The sequence below is a fragment of the Muntiacus reevesi genome, chromosome 8 (assembly GCF_963930625.1).
Source record: "Muntiacus reevesi chromosome 8, mMunRee1.1, whole genome shotgun sequence".
Lineage (NCBI taxonomy): Eukaryota > Metazoa > Chordata > Mammalia > Artiodactyla > Cervidae > Muntiacus > Muntiacus reevesi.
In genome coordinates, this window is record NC_089256.1 from 96,502,559 (window position 1) to 96,525,252 (window position 22,694).

The 22,694-nt window shown below is 39.5% G+C and overlaps 1 protein-coding gene across 1 annotated transcript in view; it reads left to right on the plus strand.

Annotated features, from left to right (window-relative positions):
* Positions 1–6,942: 6,942 nt before the first annotated feature.
* Positions 6,943–22,694, plus strand: part of LOC136172992 (phospholipid scramblase 2-like) — a 43,447-nt gene continuing 27,695 nt past the window's right edge. Inside the window, exons 1-3 of the mRNA XM_065942136.1 lie at positions 6,943–7,132; positions 8,664–8,968; positions 10,679–10,721. Coding sequence (XP_065798208.1) covers positions 6,943–7,132; positions 8,664–8,968; positions 10,679–10,721 — 538 coding nt within the window. The remainder of the gene's footprint in view (positions 7,133–8,663; positions 8,969–10,678; positions 10,722–22,694) is intronic.

The following is a 22,694-nucleotide window of genomic DNA, read 5'->3' on the forward strand; positions in this document are numbered from 1 at the left end:
AGATCATGTTACTTATGTACATAAAACTTGTTAAAGAAAAAAAAAAAATCAGTGAAAACACTGCAGTTCATTTTAACCAGTATGTATTTATGAATGGTTTGTGTGCCAGAAAATCCAACAGTCCACACACCTAGTAGTTTTGACTCTTCAACTGTTTTAAAACAACATTTGGTAGAGAAAGAGGCAGAGAGCATACGCTATAGAGAAAAGAGGCCATGAAGGAAATGAGACTGATCCCATCCTCGTTTATACTCTTTACCGCCACCAGGATCCTGGCTTAAAAGCAACAGGAACCTAACAGATGGAGGTCAAGCCAGAGCCAAGTATGTTCCCTTGAGCGGGTTACTCCGCTGTTAACGACTTCCAAGTTCCAGCTGGTGGCCACGTCCTAGTTCCTCGCGAACCTGAACCTCAGAACCAACGTTTTTGGAGCCTCTCCAGAGGCAAGAAAGGGAGCGGCAACGTCTCTGCTGCTTGAGTCTCACAAGGGCAGCGGTCTCATCTCCAAGTCTCATGCCCTCCGGCATCAACGTGGGCTGCAGGGCAGGAGAACCACCTCGGCTGCCCAGGACCCGGACCGCACTCAGCTCACTGCATCCGTACTGCCCAGGACCGCTGCGGAGGCAAGGGGGCCCACCGCAGCAGCGCTGGCCGGGGATGGGGGAAAGCAAGAGGCGGAGCTGGGTTTCACAGGGTCGGGACCCAGGGTCCCAGGGGCCTCGGGAAACGACTGCAGAAGCAGAGTGGAGGGCTTGGCGAGCGGCCTAGCTGACCTAGTCCTATTCCTAGACCTTTGTATACCAAATGGTCTCCTGCCTCAAACCAAGTTTTAGGCTGAATTTCGCCTAATCCATCTCTTTATAGCGCAGAGGAGCACTGGATCGTGGCCAGAACCTTGGCTCAGGGGTATCTGCCAGCATTTGGCCATATTAGAAGGAACGGTTAATAGAGCCCGCTAGCTGTTGTTGAACAGTAAGTATGAATGGGGGCTGTGATTAGGGCCAAAACGATGCTAGGCGCTCAGGAACACCAGAAAATTGCGAAGACAAGTGATTTATCACATAGAGGCTAAAATCAGTAGCTCAGGCATCCCCTGCCTGACTTGAACCTGCCTCTACTGCTTAGCATCTGTGGACTCCCAGGCAGTTACTCGCTACATCCCTTCCTCTAGCGTGTCTGAAACTGGATAATGGTCAAGTTAAAAGAGTTAGAGCATGGTGTGTTTTAGTGTGACTTTGTTAGGGTCTGGCATTGCACAATGGGTTCAGCAAAAGTTAGATCTGTAGCTTTTAGTATCTGACGAAGTCCCTTCTTCTCCAGGCTCACTGTCTGGTTCCCATCTGGTTTACTAGAAAGCTATTCTAGCAATCCTGGCCTCACTTGCTAAGTGAAGTGTCAGGAGATTCAGGGTCGGTCCCCTTGTTCTTCCTGGAACTTTCCTGACAACAGAACTTTCTCTTAATACCATTCTGGAAAGCATGACGATTATAGGGCTTTGACTACTGAACAAACACAAGTAAATGAAAGATAAACAGGAAATGAGCGGACTTTTCCACCTGGATAGAAGCGGCACATAAAACAGTTGAGTTACAGATTAGCAGCCTTCACATTGGTAAAGAAGCTTTTCTTTCTGAAAGGGTGAAATAATAATGTATGCACTGTTGACTCAATAGGCACCAATTAAGTGTCTTGTTCTTAGAGAACTTAGAGGCAGGATACCCTTAAGAGCTTCCCTGTCCATCGCTCCATCCTCTTGTCTAGTGATCTCTTCTTTGCTCTGTGACCTGCAGATCTTCATCCCCTTGAATGAGCCAAGACCCCCCCTCAGGCCTCAAGACTGCCACGGATATGGTCCCCCTGCCTCTAATGCCTCACCTCATCTCATCCCATCCCCCACCCCACCACTGGCCAATACCTCCTTGGCCTGGTTGAATTTAGACTTCCTTCGGCTTTCAGATCAGACTTTTATGAAAACCCAACCACCATCATTATCTAAAACGGTGCCTCAATCTCTCTTTCTTTTAGAACCATCATTTTTAATTAGAGCACTTACAGTAATTATAATAAGGTACTTAATTTTGTTTAATTGTCCATTTCTCCATTTTTGCTCTACTGGTTGGTAGGGAGCATTGCATGCTTATGATTTTTAAATGAAGAGGAGGATCATCTTGGAAACACCAGATTTTAGTTAAGGAAATTAGGGATTAATTGACTGCCTTTTAATTGAAATATACTTGACAAATAATATTATGCTAGTTTTTAGTGTATAGCATAGTGAAGTTGACAGTCAAATACATTACAAAATGGTCACTATAAGAAGTCTAGTAACCAATATAACTATACAAAATTACTACTGTATTATCGGCTGTATTCTTTATGCTGTGCACTTCATCTACTTCTGTGTTTTATACCTGGACGTTTATATTCTCAGTTCCCTTCACCCATTTCGCCGGCTTCATGCTCCTTACCCTCTGGCAACCAGCAGCTTGTCCTCTGTGTCTGAAAGTCTTTTTCTATTTTGTTTATTGTTTTATTTTTTATTTGTTTATTGTTTATTTTTTTAAAGATCCAACATATAAACATATAAGTTAGCTCACAGGGTATTTGTCTTTCTCTGACTTATTTTATTTAGCATAAAAACCTTTAGGTGGATCCATGTTGTTTTATCACAAATGGCAATATTTCATTTTTATGGCTAAGTAATACTCCTCATGTGTGTGTGTGTGTGTGTGTGTGTGTGTGTTACAAAATTAAGTATCATATTATAATTACTCTAACTGCTCTACTTAAAAACGATGATTCTATAAGAAAGAGATTGAGGTACCATTATAAATGATGATGGTGGTAGGGTGTATATATACATCTTCATCTATTGATGAACATTTAGGTTGCTTCCATATCTTGGTTATTATAAATAATGCTGTGGTGAATATAGTAGTGTATATATCTTTCATGAATTTGTGTTTTTGTTAACTTTAGGTAAGTATCCTGAACTGGAATTGCTAGATCCTATGGTAGTTCTATTTTTTATTTTTATTTTTGAGGAACCTCCATACTGTTTTCAACAGTGACTACACTAATTTATATTTCCACCAACAGTGTATGAAGATTCCCTTTTCTTCACATTCTCACTATCACTTGTTATCTCTTGTCTTGTTGATTGATAATAGCCATTCTAAAAAGGTGAGATATTTTGTGGGTTTGATTTGCATTTCCTTGATGATTAATGATATTGAGTACCTTTTCATGTGTCTATTGGTCATTTGCCTTTCTTCTTTGGAGAAATATTTTCCAGGTCCTCTGCTCATTATTTAATCAGATTGTTTTTCTTTAATATTGGGTTACATGATTTCTTTATATAATTTGGATATCAGACACTTATTGGAGAAATTACTTGATTTTATTTAACATTTACAATGATACAGTAGGAAGCTTTAGTAAAGGGCAGGAAAGACTGGAGAAAGTTTGGGAAGGGGACGGACTGAATCATATTCAGGCTAGTTCAAAATAAACCAGTCAGATAGCAGAGTTTTTGTAATTGACAGTTCATGTAATTTACAATTAACATATAGGCATATAGGAGCTGGGATTTAAAGTGGAGAGATAGCAGAAATAGTGACTGGATTGTACCAGAAAAAAAAAAAGAAAAACTAGAATGTGATTAAGGCACTAGAAAAGGGAAGTTTGTTGTTTCCAAGTTTCAGTTGGATTATCACAGGGTTACAGCTTGTATAAAACCTTGACATATGTTTTTGGAAAAGTATGTACTGATATATAACATGGGGTCAAAGTCATCTCAAATTTGCTGTTCAAGCTGGGCAGAACAGGTCTTCGGGATCTGGAATTTCCAGAGGTATTTGCAGTTGTGTGACTTGATTGTTGTTGACTTGATAGCTAACTTTTCTTCTTCTCATTCCTGGAGCTGAGCCCTGAGGCTGGATGCTGAATCACGTGCTCCCCCTCAGGCTGTGTACATTGTGAAGACTCTGATTTTTAACTTTGTTATCATGAGGGCTCTTAAGCTCATAGCTTTACTTCCTAGCTTTCTGCCTCATTGGACACTCAGGATTTTAGAAACTATCCACCATCCTGGGTTGGCCAACCACTTCTAAAGTTCTACCCAAAAACACAGCAGTGAGGAAGGGATCAAACCCAAAGGGTTTAAATGGCCAGATATAGCTAGACTAGATGAATAAAGGGGAAAATTCCAAGTGTATGACTATATAGGTACAGAGTGTTTTGTTTCAACAGTCACATTTGACTTTCAAATTTGTAGGCAATGTATTAATACAAGGTCTTCTTTTTCAGATCTCTTTAGATTATGAACAGCCAAAGTAAGTCATTTGCTTTGTTTATGTCCCACACTATAATGTTAATTTTGTTGTTAAGAGGTTATCTGTCATAAAGTTTTATTAAGTTCTGGAAACGATACAATTTGTTTTGTGTTATCTTTTAGAATTCAGTGTGTAGTTTAGTATCTGTACTATAGAGAAGATGTAGACAAATATCCAATACCACCTGTTTTCCCTTCACAAAATAAAAAAATATTTTAGAGAAACTTAAGAAATTCTAGTGGAGGAGAGGAGAGTGAAAAAGCTGGCTGAAAACTCAACATTCAAAAAAAATGAAAATCATGGCACACAGTCCCATTGCTTCATGGCAGATAGAAGGGGAAAAAAATGAAACAGTGACAGATTTCATTTTCTTGGGCTCCAAAATCACTGTGATTGTGACTACAGCCAGGAAATTAAAAAACACTCCTTGGAAGGAAAGTTATGACAAACCAAGACAGTGTATTAAAAAACAGAGACATCACTTGGCCAACAAAGGTCCATACAGTCAAAGCTATGGTTTTTCTAGTAGTTGTGTATGAATGTGAGAGTTGGGCTATAAAGAAAGCTGAGCACAGGAGAATTCATGCTTTTGAACTGTGGTGTTTGTTGGAGAAGACTCTTAAGAGTCCCTTGGACTGCAAGGAGGTCCAAGCAGTCAATCCTAAAGGAAATCAGTCCTGAATATTCATTGGAAGGACTGATGTTGAAGGTGAAACTCCAATACTTTGGCCACCTGATGCAAAGAAGTGACTCATTTGAAAAGACCCAGATGCTGAGAAAGATTGAAGGCAGAAGGAGAAGGGGACGATAGAGGGTGAGATGGTTGGATGGCATCACCAACTCAACGGATATGAGTTTGAGCAAGCTCCAGGAGTTGGTAATAGACAGGGAAGTCTGGCGTGGCATGCTGCAGTCTCTGGGGTCACAAAGAGTTGGACACGACTGAGTGACTGAACTGACTGACTGACTGATCATGGGGCATGATCCTATTCATATATTGTGGTTTGCTAATATTTCGTTCAGGATTTTGCCTTTGTATTGAAAATTTATTGACCTGTAATTTTCTTTTTTTATAGTGTTGCTAATATAATGGTGATTTCCTTGTATATAACTCTTTGTTTTTCTCTTGCTGTCTTTAGAATTCCTTTTTTATATTTAATTTTTGACATTTTAATTTGATATGTCTTCGTGTAGGTCATCTTGTTAGGGACCCTCTTTGCTTCCTATACCTGGATATCTGTTTCCCTCTTTAGATTTGGGAAGTTTCAGCTACAATTTCTTCAAATACATTTTTTGCACCTGTTTCTCTCTTCTCCTTCTGCAACCCCTGTAATGTAAATGTTGGCACATTTAATGTTACCCCAGCCATTTTGTATGTTGCTTTCATTTTTTTTTTCTTTCTGTCTGTTATGCTGTCTTCCAGATTATATATGCATTCCATTATTCTGTCTTCCAGATCATGTATGCATTCTTCTGTTTCATTTAGTCTGCTACTCATTGAATCTAGGGTGCTTGTTTTTTTTTTTTTTTTTATTTCATATACTGCATTGTTTAGTATTGATTGGGTTTTTTTTTTTATACTTTCTAAATCCTAGTTAAGATGATCTGTATTTAGATCAATTCCCTCCCTTAACTTAATCAACATTTTATTACCAACATTCTGGATTTTTATCTGGTAAGTTATGTACTTCTGTTTTATTTATTTTTCAGAGGTATCTCCTGCTCTTTCAATTGAGAATAGTTACTCTGCCTTTTCAGGTTTCTTAACTTTCTCTGCCTCTGTTAATTTAGGTGAAACAATTACCTGCTGTCGTCTTGAAAGGGTGTTCTTTTATAAAAGCATCCCTCTACAGATGTGAGGGCTGGCTGTTATGAACATCGATCACGCCTCCGGAGCGTGTACTGACACCTGTCACCTTGGTGGGGGTGTGACCGGGGATGGAGGAGCTAGAGCTGGAGCAGGCGGAGGCAGAGCTTCCTCTCTGCTCGGGACCATCACCACCCTTTTCAGCAGTGGGGTCTGCTCCCGTGCTGCTGGAGCGGAAGTCCTGCAGGTCGAGCTTCCAGCTGGCTCTGTTCTCTTTAAGCGCGTGTTTTTCCTTTTCCTCACACCAGGCTCTTTGCCCTAAAGGTGGGGATGGGGAAGCGAGTGGGACTCAGTGCTTCCGGAGGTCCAGTGCTCTGCTCATTTAGGCCCCCGTGGCTCTGCTCAGATATGGCCCTTCCCCCACTCAGATCTAGAGCTGCACCGCCGCATGGAGCAGGCTGGGCTGCACTTTATGCTGGACACACAGCATAAAGGCCATGGGGATTCCAGCTGCCTTCAGAGTCTGGGCTGCTTCCGGGGCGCCACTTGAGTAAGCACCCACAGTGGCCACTAGCATCCCGCCTGAGCTATCCTCTGGGCACCCAGGCAGTCTCTGTCCCTAGGTCAAGCATTCAGCCGGTCCTGGCCACCCCAGAGCTAAAGCAGAGCCGTGGTATGGTACAATGCGGTTTGAGTAGGGCTGTGGTTGGTATTCACTTGCTTGGAGAGTGTGGTGAGGTGGCAATCACTAGGGCAGACCCCTTTTCACCCTTCCTGGGGGCGACCTAACACCCCTCATGGATGGAGTCTGAGATTCTCTACCCTTTTTTAGATAGAAAGCATTTTTCCAAGCAGCCACAGAGACATGCCTTCCCCACACAGGACCCCAGGACTAGGACATCCAGTCTGTTGTTCAACCTGCTCACTTACCAGGGCAAGTATCCACCCATGCGATCTCCTTTCTTCTCTGAGTCCCGCCCCAGGGGCACAGGTACTGACCCAATCACTTCTCTTCACATTATACCCGATCGCATGTGTATCTCTGATACATCCTCGGTTGCAGGAGTTGTTCTGCCAGTTTCCAGTTAGTTCTCCATGAGAACTCTTCCACACGTCCATGTATTAATATGTTTGTGTTGGGAAGTAAGCTGCATGTCCTTTTACTCTACCATTGGTCTCCCTCTGAAAAAGTCTTTTAAGGCTTACTCTTTACAATGTTTTGTCATCAGTGTTCCACTTAAACGTATTTATAAATGGCCTATTCTTAGTATTAAGTTTTGCGTAGCCTTTGCAATTAAAATATTTTGGGACACAGTCTTTTCAAATTATATTACATTTTTATGGAATTGCTTTTCTATGTACATATAAGCTTATAAAGTTTCACTGCTTACAAATTTTCATGGATTATAAGAATAAATGCTTACTAAATTCTTCCCATACTGTGTTTATTAACTATTTAAGATAATTTTGCCTCTGATACTTTTTACCTCCTTTTGCTCTCAAATCATATTTTCCAGAGAGCTAAGGTATGAAATTTTAAAATTTAATTTGTAACTTCAGGATCAGTCAATTTTTTTTTTTTTTTTGATGAAAGGGTTTTAGGAAAGGGGTAAACCATGGATTAAAGCCCCAGGCAAATGGTTAACCCAGGGAAGTATCTGGACAGTATACTAGATGGAATGACATGCCTTTACCTGTATACCAGATTCTCAATGAGAACATTATAATGTTTGGGAATGGATAACCCTTTATTTCAGCATGCTGTTCTGACCACTTTAGGATATTTAACAGCATTCCTGGCCTCTAACAACTGTATCCCGGGATCATTCTCTTCTGCAGCTGAAGCAGTAAAAACATTTCTAGACCTTGACAAGTATTCCTTGGAGGGGCAAAACCACTGCCAGTTCTATACATATAAGAACTTCCATTTGTCAGAATTTCAGAATTGTCATATTTTGTAGAGTGATTTGGTTCTAGAAATGCTGGCTTAACACCTCTATTTTGGGCCTTCTATCCAATGCCACATCTCATTTCCGTGAAGGCATTCCAGAATATGTATGCTACGTTGTTGATCTGTTTTCACTTCCTTAGGTTTCAACCATATTTTCATATGAATTCTGACTACGTGTAAGGATGTGGAACAACTCTATATACAGGCGAAAACCCACAAATAGAAATGGATATGAGGGACTTCCCTGCTGGCCCAGTGGTTAAGACTCTGAGCTCCCAATGCAGGGGGCCCAGGTTCGATCCCTGGTCAGGGAACTAGATCCCACATGCTGCAACTAAGACCTGGTGCAGCTAAATAAATAAATAAATAAGATAAAAAAAAAAAAAAAAAAGAAATGGATATGAAACAACAGATATTTTACTGAAAAATTGTTGAACTATAAAAACACAAACTTTAAGCTTCATAGAAACAGGATTTCTGAGTAGAAATTTTTAGTTTGTAGATAACTAAAAGAATTGAAATCTTAACTTTTCTGTGCAGTTACAAATAATTACACTTGTTCATATTTCAGCATCTCTGGAACATTCTGGCTGTCCCACCCGGCAGGCCGGCGACAGTGAAACCCAGGCTGAAAATCATGTCCAGGATAGCAATCCTGGAACCCAAGCTGAATATACCAGTCCTCAGCCTGCATACTCTGAAACACAGATTGACTATCTAGTCGTCCAAACTGGAAAAACAGGATCTGGCCTAGTTGACATTCCGGTCCAATACCAGCAAGTGTCTCTTCAGCCAAATATACCTGCAAAGCCATTATATATCATAAAACTAATACCTTCACCAGACTGTCCACCAGGGTTACAATATTTAAGTCAGGTAATTTCAAATGCATAAAAGACTCTTAACAAGTAAAATTGTGCTCCCAGTTTACTTAATGACTAGCAAATAACTAAATCACAAAAGTCTGAAATGGTAAAACAACATTTCTTGCTAACAAACTAATTCTTCTAAGCAAGGTTTACTAATAAAGCGAAACACCAATGTCTTAGGAAATTGTATTTTTCTATGAACTTGAATATAATCTGTAATTAAGAGTCAACAGCAAACCTTTACTAAACACTATTTCCCAGGCTTTGTTCCTAAATGTACTACATATAATAACGCATTTAATCTGTTAGAAGCTCTATGACAGTGGGTTGCCATTTCCTCTTCCAGGGGATCTTCCCAACCCAGGGATCGAACCCGTATCTCCTGGGTCTCCTGCTTTGGCAGGTGGATTCTTTACCACTTGAGTAACCTGGGAAGCCTATGATATACAGGTGCTAGAATTGTCACCATTTTCGTAAAGAGGAAACTGAGGCCTAGAGGAAGTTAAATAATTTGCTCAGCATCAAAATGCACAGGAAGTAGAAATGGTTTTATACGGCTGGAACCTTGGTTTTGGATTCTATGCCCTTTAATCCCAACACTGAATAATTTGTTAGCAGTTAAAAACAAATATAAAACAAACTTTAGTGTTCAATTCAACAATTTTTGTATGACTTACCTTTTTATTGTAATTAATAAAATTATATTTTATGTTGTTTTTATTCTTTTGAAGAGCCAATTTTATAAATGCAACCATAAAGTGGGGAAAAGTAATAGATTATAATGTTTGATAACTTATCTCAGCAAAATAAGGTTTTACATTTGTTTGATGTGAGAAATCTCACAGGCAAAGTAGAATAGGAAGTTCTGTGTGCCCAAACTATATAAAGCTAAATATTCCTGTGTCATTCAAACATTTTTCAAAAAATGAGTTGTGTCTCTTACACTCTTTGAACTAATTTTGTATACCAAAATGTATTTGAGCATAATATAAGAATTTTATTAGTTCATATATTCTCCAAGAAATAGATTTTTTAAAATCAAGGACTCACAAAATACGTAGAAGTTATCACCTACTAGAAATGATGATCTCATTTACACTAAAAAAGAAAATTGAGATTTATAGTAAAAAAAATCTCTTCACATGGATAAAATGGTCTTAATATTTCCTAAAGCTCTTCTAGAAAGATCAGTGTTCTCATTTTTAAGGTTTTTCTTTTTTTTTTTTTTAGTGTGGTGGTTTAGTAGCTAAGTTCTGTTCAACTCTTGTCACCCCATGGACTGTAGCCAGCCAGGCTCCTCTGTCCATGGAATTTTCCAGTCAAGAATACTGGAGTGGATTGCCATTTCCTTCTCCAGGGGATCTTCCCAACCCAGGAATCAAACCTAGATCTCCTGATTGCAGGCAGATTCTTTACCGACTAAGCTATGAGGGAAGCCCCGTTTTTTTTAGTTTAAGTCATTTTATTTCACTTGAATATGCCCACATTAGTACTGAACACATTCAATAGGTATCTTGTCACTTATAAATATATATGCATATAATTTATATTACATTTTAGTTTTACACTAACAAGCATGTAAACTATCATTAAATATTGACAGTATTGACAAATATTGATAATTATATGCATTTTAAAAAATATAAAAACATAATTTGGTTGGCTTAAAAATCATCTGACATATGCTTACAGCTTATATTTTTGTTTACTATAATAGGTAAATCAAATCCTGATTCATCAGCAAATTGAACTTACAGAAGGTATGTATTCCTTGTATTGATTATATTTCTAGAAAGAGGAGATATTTATGGAGATTAAGGCATGTCATCAACCACAAATACAACACTTTTAGTGATGTTGGACCATTAAACTGGTTATTTACAAAATTTTACATTATTTGTTGTAATGAATTGGATACAGCAACTCATTTCTTGAAATTAGCGGGAGTCAACTGGCAAAATATTATTCATCTGGACATCTGTCATGATGAAGACTCTAACTTAGAAGGAAGACAACCAAAATATACTTTTGCTCCCTCCCCTCTCTAGACATCATTTCAGGAAATCTGTCACTTTATCTGTGCTTCCTGGTTGGCTCAGCCAGTAAAGAATCCACTTGCAATGCAGGAGCCCTGGCTTCTATCCTTGGGTTGGAAAGAGCCCCCGGAGGAGGGCATGGCAACCCACTCTAGTATTCTCGCCTGGAGAATCCCCATGGGGAGAGGGGCCTGGTGGGCTACAGTCTATGGGTTCGCAGAGAGTCAGACACGACTTCACCTGACTTCTATAACTTCCCCTATTTTCTCCCCACTTTATGACAACCTTGACGTTGGCACAGAGCTACTGGCAGTAGTTCATGTTAACTTATTATCATGTACTAACAGTTGTTGTTTAGTCACTAAGTCGTGTCTGACTCTTTTGCAACCCTATGGACTGTAGCCCTCCAGGCTCCTCTGTCCATGGGGCTTACCAGGCAAGAATGCTGGAGTGGGTTGCCATTTCCTTCTCCAGGGGATCTTCCTGACCCAGGGATCGACCCCATGTCTCCTGCATTGGCAGGCAGATTCTTTACCACATAGCCACCAGGGAAGCCATACTAAATTACCTTACTCCATTTCCAAAGAGATAGAACTTTGTGAATTTGGATGTGGATGTTTTAGAAAACTGTATTCCTGTTCAGCCTCTCTCGGGAGTTCAGATGAACCCTAGAAGACCTGTGTTCCACGGGCTCTGCTCCATGGACTGTGAACTACCAACTCGCATGAGGGGACGCTGCAGTGCTGGAGAGCGCTGACCAGTGGCCCAGTCGCCTGGCTTCCCAGAAGAGCACTCCTGCTTGTGATGAATGACCCCTTTGATTCCACATGCTTCTAGTGCTTTCCATGTGCAAGAATAAATTCAGGATCTAGTGAGATACTGCACAACTGCTGCCAGAAGAAAGAGAACCTATGTAGATTGATGAACCACAGTGTCCTCCTTCCAGATATAAGGAGTTAGTGAAAACTGTTAGTTATAGAACACATCTGTAAGTCCACCTTTATTGGTGGACAGTTCCTTTCCAGTAGTAGATTTAGAAACCAAATTTTAACAGCAGAGTAAGGATTTGGTTAAAATATACAATTACCGCCTACTAATGGGGTCGCACAGAATTGTACACAACTGAAGCGACGCAGCAGCAGCAGCGTGTTTAAACTACCTGTAATGGGACAGTTAAAGACAGTGTCAGAGCCGGCTCCTAGAATCATCTCCTCTTAGGAGCACTCTGTATCTGCAGCTACCCACAGGAAGCTTCCTTCTGAAAGAAATCTGGAAACTAGCTGAATGACTACACATCGCGCAAATGAAAAATAAGTAAGATAAAATAAAATACTGACTTACCTCACCCTGTGTAACAGGCTCTAGGCTCACCCAAGGAGACGCAGATATAAAGAACAGACATGGTCACAGTGTGGGAGGAAGGGGTGGATGACGAGAGGGTAGCATTAAACATATTCATCACCATATATAAAATATGGTATATATGGTGAGAATTTGCTGTGTGATGCAAGAAACCTAAAGCCGTTGCTCTGTGATTACCTAGATGGGTGGGTAGGGGAGGGAGGTGGGAGGGAGGTTTAAGAGGGAGATGACATATGTATACCTATGGCTGATTCATGCTCATGTGTGGCAGAAGGCATTACAATATTGTAAAGCAATTATCTTTCAATTAAAAACAATAAATTTTAAAAAATACTGAAATGGTTAGGAGAGCCTATGACACAGCCACACCACAAACCCCTCTCCTAGCATAAGAACACAGACCAAGAGGGAGCTCACGCCTCTCAGCTTCTCCCTGAGGGATGAAGAGTTTGACCTAACGGCTGGTGCCCCAGTTTTTAAGATTCCTGTCAGACAGATGGGTCCACCAAAACCTCTAACTTGGAAAACCACTGGGACTTATATCCATGGGATCCAAAAGGCTACAAACAGCTCAGAGACAGTTTGTAGGGGCTCATTTGACTCACCATATCTAATCCCAACACATAGGCATCAGACTGACACAAGCCCATTTTTCTGTGAAAGTACTCTTTTTTGCTTAAATAAAGCAAACACTTTTTAAAAATTTTATTTTTGGGTGCTAGTTCTAAGTTAACATACATAAAGGTACTTACCACTACCTCCAGAGACCATGGAGGCCAATAGAAATCTACTTACATGTTGTTACAAGAAATTCACTTCAGCTTTGAGAACACACACAAGTGAAAGTCAAGGGAGGGAAAAAGTATCCCAAGAAAATTTTAACCAAAGAAAGTTGGAGTAGCTATACTAATATCAGAGAAAATATGAGGGTTTCCCTGGTGGCTAAAAGAGTAAAAAATCTGCCTGTGTTGGGAAGATCCCCTAGAGAAGGAAGTGGCAGTCCACTCCAGTATTCTTGCCTGAAGAAGTCTATGGACAGCGGAGCCTGGTGGGTTACAGTCCATGGGACGGCAAAGAGTTAGACCCAACTGGGAGACTAACACTTTCACTTTCATATCAGACAAAATAGCTTTCAGTCAAGGACCAAAATAAGAAGCAAAAAAGATCGCTAAATAGTTACAATCCACCAAGAGGATATAAATTTGTAAATATTGGTGTACTATTTTAAGTATCTGTATATATAAAAGCAAATATTAACAAACCTGAAGAGAAAAATAGACAAACATAAAATGGTACTAGGGGACTTTAATACCTCAGTTTAATCAACAGATCCGTCATCCAGACAAAAATCAATAAAGAAATTTTGGACTTACACAATACCTTTTAACCAGGTGGACTTAAAAGACATTTACAGAACATTCCATCCAAAAGAAGTAGAATACATATTTTTCTTAAGTGCAAAAGGAACATTTTCAGGATACATCATATATTAAGTCACAAAACAAGCCTTAATACATCTAAGAAAACTGAAATCATTTTTTTTCAAAAATAGTCTGAAAGCAGAAAGCAAGTACAAGAAGAAAACTAGAAATTTCACAAAACTGTGGAGACTGAACAACCAAAGGATCAGAGGAGAAGCGGAATATAACTCACGGAAATATCGTGAGACAAATGAAAGTGGAAATGCGGCATACCAAAATGATGGGATCCAGGAGAAGCAGCAATAAGAGTGCGCTCATGTCAATAAATGCAACGTTAGAAGATAAGAAGGGTCACAAATAAACTCCTGACCTTATATATCAAAGAATCAGAAAAAGAACAAACGAAGCCAAAAACTAGTAGAGGGAAAAAAAATAAGAAAGAACAATAGAACTAAGAGAATGTTGAAAACACAAAATAGGCAAACATTTAGTTTGATATACCAAAAAAAAAAAAAAAAAAGTGACTCAAATGAAAACTGAGAGAAAGGATGTTACAACTGACACCAAAGAAATGAAAAGCATTATAAGGGACAACCATGAGCAAGTACATCCCAACAAACGGGACTACCTAAATAGATAAATTCCAAGAAACATCTGACAAGCCAAGACTGAACACAAAGAGGTAGCAGATTTACGAAGACCAGTCACTAGTAAGGACATGGAGTCTGTGTTTGAAAACCTCTCAGTAAACCAAGTTCAGGACTGCATGGCTTTAGCAGTGATTAACACCGGACATGTAGCGATGAATTCATATTTATGCTTCTCAGAAAGGTGTCATCCGTCTGCTTGTGGTTTAAGGTGTGAGTGTGTCCCCCACATGTCATTGTGTATACTTATTTTCTCTATAGCAATTTAGTTTATTAAGAGAAAGAGCCTCTAATATGCTGCTTGGGAATGATAAACCTGACGTTTGTCGCTATAGTGCAGAGTGAGGGAGTCACTCTACCCCAGGATGAGCCCAGGCCAGAGTCTGTCTATCAGGAGAGGCCCTGCAGGCTGGCATTTAGACTCACAAGCTTATCCACACGTCTCAACCCATACTCTGGTCCTCGGGCTTGCCTAGATGTTGGCCAAGTCCACTTCCAGCTTTGTGGATGAGGCTTCTCAGCAGACACTGGCCTATGGTTCTATGGGTAATGATGTGGTTCTCTCTCTCAGAAGTTCGCAGACTATACCAGCAAGGAAGAAGCAAACATTACCACAGTAACACAATGTGATGATGTTAGATTTTAGCATGTTTAGGCATAGTCAAAGGTTGATGCCTGCCACCACAGAACAAAATAAAGGGAAAATTACTCTGCACCCATTCTTATATAGACTAGCAATACTGAATGACTTTTATTCAGTACAATGTTGGCATTAATTCCTTTAGAAATCAGTTGACATTCCCCCAAACACAATTTTTAAAAAGATAACTTTTAAAAATATGTTTAAATTAATTTCAAAATTTTATACATATTTTTTCTTCCATATTCAATGTGAATTGAAAACTATACTTATTTCACTGCCCATTTTTAGACTTGTATTACATATCTTACTTTTGTTTAATGAGGAGAGTTGAGGCTCGATTTTTTTTTTTAGAGGACAGTCTCTAGGGAGAAGGCAAGATGGCAGAGTAGAAGGATCTAGACCTCACCTCCTCTCACAAATACACCAATCACAACAATATTGGAATCTGGGTAGTGTCAGAATCAAGATGGTGGAGGAGTAAAAAGCAGAGATCACCTCCCTTCACTGAAACATTGAAAATACATCCACAAGTGGAACAATTCATACAGAACAAATGCTGAGTGCTAACAGAAGACCTATGAGGCCCCAAAAGATAAGAAAACCCCCAAGTAAACAGGTAGGACAGAGAGAAAAAGAAAAATAAGGAATGAGGACAGGGCTCGTGCCCTGTAAAGGAGGAAAGGTTCCCATACCTTGGAAGACTCCTCCCAGCAGAGCGATTAGATTGGACAGAGGGAGAGCTTCATAGTCTGAGAGAGGAGAGCAGCAACCAATTTGTGGAAGGCAAAGTGGACTGTAACCTGCACAGGGGGTCAGCTTCATCACTTTGCACTCCCCAATCTGAGGTATTCCTCTGTTGGTGGAGTAGGGGTCAGCCATTCAGACCTCAAATCTCAGTCCCAGGGAGAGGAGCAGGGTTAGGTGCAAAAACAGCCTGAGGAGGGCAGGCCATGGCAACCGAGGGTGTACTAGGAAGAAGCCTGGGCCCATGAGAAGGCACGGGGAGAGGGGTGGGACCACCGTAAGAACTTCTACCCTTACCAGCACTCTCAGGCAAGAGGACACCACCCACAGGGGCTCAAGGAGAGGACGAAAGTCACTGCTGCCGTCTTGGGCTCCAGAGGCCAGCACTGAACACCTCTTGCAGACCTGCTGACAGATGCAAGGTCCCACCTCTGCTGACCCACAGGGTGAAGACAGCTCCAGTCACCAGCAACTCCCCCAGTGGGACCCAGAACCTGCCCCAACTGTCCTGGAAGGACATGGACAGGTCCAGCCACTAAGAATTCTGCCAGCAGGTTCCAGGACCTGCCCACACTGTCCCATAACCTACCCACAGAATCCCAGGAATCCATGGATGCCTTTTGCTGCTATGAAATACTTCAAGTGGGTTCCAGGAACTGTGAGTCATCCCAGGAGTGTGAGGAAACCTCTCGTTACTAGAAAATCCCCTATTAGGTCACGGAACCAGGCTTGCTGTTCTGAGAGAATGTTGATAGCTTCTGCTACTAGGAAGTCCATCAGTTGGTGCCAGAATACACACTGTTCTCCCAGGAGCATGAAGATAGATCTAAATACTAGGAAATATGCCAATGGGTGCTAGGACCCACCACACTGTCCCAAGAGGGTGCAGCTAACTCCCTTCACTAGGAAACCACAAACACAGTAAGTTTGGCAAAATCAAACAAAGAAATATGTTACCAAAAAAAGCAATATAAAGATCTACATGAATAACTAAGTGAAGAGGAGATAAGCAATCTATTTGAAAAAGAATTCAGATTAATGATGGCAAAGACGATCTAAGATGTCAGAAAAAGAACAGAGGCATGGATCAAGAAGATACAAGAAAGGTTGAATAGAGACCTAGAAAAACTAAAGAACAAACACAGATGAACAAAACAATGACTGAAATGAAAATTACACAGGAAGGAATCAACAGCAAAATAACTGAGGCAGAATAGATTAGTGACCTGGAGAACAGAATAGTGGAAATCTCTGCTGTGGAACAGAATAGAGAAAAAAAATGAAAAAAATATAAGAACAGTCTCAGAGACCTTTGGTACAACATTAAACATACTACCATTCAAACTATAGTAGTCTCAGAAGAAGAAAAAGAAAGCCTAAGAAAATATCTGAAGAGATAATAGTTGAAAACTTTCCTAACATGGGAAAGAAAATAGTCACCAAGTGTTGGGTGGCCCGGTGTACCACATAGGATAAACTCAAAGAACAACAAACTGAGACATGTTAACCGAATGAACTAAAAGTAAATGCAAACAAAAAATGTTCAAAGCAACAAAGGAAAAGCAACAAATAATATAAAAGGGACTCCCCATAAAATTATCACCTGATTTTTCAGCAGAAATTTTGCAGGCCAGAAGGGAGCAGCAGAATATATTTAAAATTATGAAAAGGAAAAACATATAAACAAGATTACCCTACCCAGCCAGGCTTTCATTCATATTTAGCAGAGAAATCAAAAGCTTAATAGACATAAACCAAGAGAATTCAGCAACACCAAACTAGCTATACAAAAAATGTTAAAGGAATTTTCTAGGCAAGAAACACAGGAGAAGAGAAAAAAAAAAAGAAAAAAAAAAGAGAAGAAACAAAGGCTACAAAAACACTGAAAACAATTAAGAAAATAGCAACAGGAACATTCATATCTATAATTAATTTAAATATAAATGGATTAAATGTTCCAACCAAAGACACTGACTGAATGAATACAAAAATAAGACCTAAGTATAAGCTGTTTACAAGAGACCCAGAGACACATACACACTGAAAGATGGAAAAATATATTTCATGCAAATGGAAATCAAAAGAAAGCTGGAGTGGCAATATTATATAAGACAAAATAGACTTTAAAATAAAGACTGCCACAATAAACAAGGAAGGACACTATATAATAATCAAGGGATCAATCCAAGAAAAAGATATAAAAAATGTATTTTTTATAAATATATTTATGCACCCAAAATAGGAGAACATCAATATAAGGAAAATGCTAACATTCATAAAAAGGGAAATCAATAGTAACACAGTAATATTAGGGGACTTTAACACTTCACTTACACCAATGGCCAGATCATCCAGACGGAAAATTAGTAAGAAAACACAAGCCTTGAATGACACATTAGATCAGATAAACTTACTTGATACTTTCATAGGACATTCCATCCAAAAGCAGCAGAATATACTTTCTTCTCAAGTGTTCACAGAACATCCTCCAAAACAGACCACATTTTTGGTCACAATTCAAGCCTCAATGAATTTAAGAAAATTAAAATCATACCAAGCATCTTTTTTGAACACAATATTCTGAGACTGTAAGTAAATTACAGGGGAAACTGTAAAAAACACAAACACATGAAGGCCAAATAATATGTTACTAAATAGCTAATGGATCATTAAAGAAATCAAAAGAGTAAATCAAAAAATACCTAGAAACTAATAACAAAATCAAGATAACCCAAAACCGATGGGATGCAGCAAAAGCAGTTCTAAGAGGGAAGTTTATAGCAATAAAGTCCTACCTCAAGAAACAAAAAAGTCTCAAATAAGCAAACAATCCTTACACCTAAAGCAACTAGAGAAAGAACAAACAAAACTCAAAGTTGGTAGAAGGAAATAAATCATAAAGATTAGAGCAAAAATTTCTGAAAAAGAGATGAAAATGATAGAAAAGATAAATAAAACTTAAAGCTGGTTCTTTCAGAAGGTAAAGAAGATTGATAAACCTTTAGCCAGACTCTTCAAGAAAAAAGGAAGAGGACTCAAATCAATAAAATTAGAAATGAAAAAGGAGAAGTTACAACAGATATTATTTTGCCAACAAAGATCTGTATAGTCAAAGCTATAGTTTTTCTAGTAGTCATGTATGGATGTGAGAGTTGGAGCATAAAGAAAGCTGTATGGGGAAGAACTAATGCTTTCAAACTGTGGTGTTGAAGAAGACTCTTGAGACTTCCTTGGACTGCAAGGAGATCAAATCAGTCAATCCTAAAGGAAATCAATCCTGAATATTCATTGGAAGGCCTGATGCTGAAGCTGAAACTCCTATACTTTGGACACCTGATATGAATAACTGACTCATTGAAAAAGACCCTGATACTGGGAAAGATTGAAGGCAGGAGGAGAAGGGGGCAACAGAGGATGAGATGGTTGGATGGCATCACTGACTCAATCGACATGAGTTTGAGCAAACCCTAAGAGATGGTGAAGGACAGGGAAGCCTGGCATGCTGCAGTTCATGGGGACACAAAGAGTCAAGACATGACTGAGCAACTCAGCAACAACAGATATTGGATTTTGTTATACTGACTTGAGTTCTCCACAGAAACACAAAAGATCATAAGAGATTATTAAGCAACTATATGCCAATAAAATGAGCAACTTAGAAGAAATGGACAAATGCTTAGAAAGGTACTACCTTCTAAGTCTGAAGAAGAAATAGAAAATAAACAGATCAATCACAAGTAATAAAACTGAAACTGTGATTTAAAATCTTCCAACAAAGAAAAGTCCAGGTTCAGATGGCTTCATAGGTGAATTCTACCAAAAGTTTAGAGAAGAGCAAACACCTATTCTGCTCAAACTCTTCCAGAAGTTTTCAGAAGAAGGAAAATGCCTAAACTCATTTTACAAAGCCACTATCACCCTGATACCAAAACCAGGCAAAGATGCCACATAAAAGAAAATTACAGGACAATATCACTGATGAACACAGATGCAAAAATCCTCGACGAATTTCTAGCAAACAGAATTCAGCAACATATTAAAAGGACCAGGCACTATGATCAAGTAGATTTATTCCACAGATGGAAGGATTCTTCTATATAAGCAAATCAATTAACATATTACACCATATTAACAAATAGAAGAATAAAAGCCTATCTGATAATCTGAATAGTTGCAAAAAAGCTCTTGACAAAAATCAACACCAATCTATGATAAAAACCCTCCAGAAAGTGGGCATAAAGGGAACTTATCGCAACATAATAAAGGCAATTTATGACAAAAATGATGACAGCAATCATCATTCTCAACAGTGAAAAACTAAAAGCGTTTCCTCTAAAATCAAGAACAAGACAAGAATGTCCACTCTCACCAATTTAATTCAAAATAGATTTGGAAGGTCTGGTCACAGGAATCACAGAAGAAAAAGAAATTTAAAAATCCAAATTGGTGGGGGGGGAAGTAATAAAATTTTTACTGTTTGCAGAGAACATGACATGATACATAGAAAATATTAATGATGCTACCAGAAACTACTGGAGCTCATCAATGAATTTAGTAAAGTTGCAGCATAAAAAATTAAGACAGAAATCTCTTTCATCCCTATACAGTATCAATGAAAGATCAGAAAGAGAAATTAAGGAAACCACCCCATTTATCATCACATCACAAATATTAAAATACCTGGAAATAAACCTAAGGAGGCAACGATGTTAGGAGGACACACAAGAAAACCCTGTGCAGACCAGGACCCAGGGACCCCACAGGAGACTGAGCCCAAGCTGCCTTTGAGTGCTTGCGTAGGCAGAGGCATAGGTCAGCAGCGGCCTGCAGCAGGGACAGTGAGCCTGGCTGCAGCAGACCTGGGAGGCACAGCATGGGGCACAAGTCCTCTGAGAGGTCACCACTGGCCCCACCATAACGCCTCTGAGCAACCGGCCCACAAACTGCAGGACAATTACACTGAAGAACTTCTTGCACTGTTCTGTTGCAAAACTTCTAGGGCCTACAATAGATTTCCCAACCTGGGGATCTGGCAAAGGGACTGACACAACCCTCAGGCAATTTGACTTTGAAGGCTAGTGGGGTTTGATTATAGAATTTCCATAGGACTGGGGAAACAGACTCTTGGAGGGCACAAACAAAAGCTTGTGGCATCAGGACCCAGGAGAAAGGAGCAGTGACCCCACCAGAATCTGAGCTAGACTTGCCGGTGAGTGTCCAGAGTCTCGAGCGGAGACTAAGAAAAGAAGGGAAGTGAAAGAGGAGAAAAGGAAAGATAAACCTGTCTGAATGCAGAGTTCCAAAAAAGAGCAAGGAGAGACAAGAAAGTCTTTCTAAGTGAATAATGCAAATAAAGAGGAAAACAATAGAATGGGAAAGACTAGATATCTCTTCAAGAAAATTAGAGATATCAAGGGATCATTTCATGCAAAGATGGGCATAATAAAAGACAGAAATGGTATGGACCTAACAGAAACAGAAGATATTAAGAAAAGGTGGCAAGAATACACAAAACTATACAAAAAAGATCTTCATGACCCAGATAATCATGATGGTGTGATCACTCACCTAGAGCCAGACATCCTGGAATGTGTAGTCAAGTGGGCCTTAGGAAGCATCATTACAAACAAAGCTAGTGGAAGTGATGGAATTCCAGTTGAGTTATTTCAAATCCTGAAAGATGATGCTGTGAAAGTGCTGCACTCAATATGTCAGCAAATTTGGAGACTTCAGCAGTGGCCACAGGACTGGAAAAGGTGAGTTTTCATTCCAATCCCAAAGAAGGGCAATGCCAAAGAATGTTCAAACTACTGTACAATTGCACTCATCTCACATACTAGCAAAGTAATGTTCAAAAGTCTCCAAGCCAGGCTTCAACAGTACGTGAACCAAGAACTTCCAGATGTTCAAGCTGGATTTAGAAGAGGCAGAAGAACCAGAGATCAAATTGTCAACATCCATTGGATCACAGATAGAAAAAGCAAGAGAATTCCAGAAAAACATCTACTTCTGCTTTATTGACTATACCAAAGCCTTTGACTGTGTGGATCACAACAAACTTTGGAAAATTATTCAAGAGATGGGAATACCAGACCACTTTGCCTGCCTCCTGAGAAATCTGTATCAGGTCAAGAAGCAACAGATAGAAGTGGACATTGAACAATGGACTGGTTCAAAATTGAGAAAGGAGTACATCAAGGCTGTATATTGTCACCCTGCTTATTTAAATTATATGCATAGTGCAGCATGCAAAATGTCAGGCTGGATGAAGCACAAGCTGGAATCAAGACTGTAGGGAGAAATGTCAATAAACTCAGATATGCAGATGACACCCCACTTATGACAGAAAGCGAAGAAGAACTAAAGAGCCCTCTTGATGAAATTACAAGAGGAGAGTGAAAAAGTTGGCATAAACTCAAACTTCAAAGAGCAAAAATCATGGCATCCAGTCCCATCATTTTATGGCAAATAGATGGGGGAACAATGGAAACAGTGATAGATTTTATTTTCTTTGGCTCCAAAATCACTGCAGATGGTGACTGCAGCCATTAAATTAAAAGAAAAGCTCCTTGGAAGAAAAACTATGGCAAACCTAGACAGCATATTAAAAAGCAGAGACATTACTTTGCTGACAAAGCCTGCATAGTCATAGCTATGGTTTTTCCAATAGAAATGTATGGGTGTTAGATTTGGACTATAAAGAAGGCTGAGCACCAAAGAACTATTTTGAACTGTAGTACTGGAGAAGACTCTTGAGATCCCCTTGGACTTCAAGATCTAACCAGTCAATCTTAAACAAAATCAATCCTAAACATTCATTGGAAGGACTGATACTTACACTGAAGCTCTAATAATTTGACACCCAATGAGAAGAACTGAC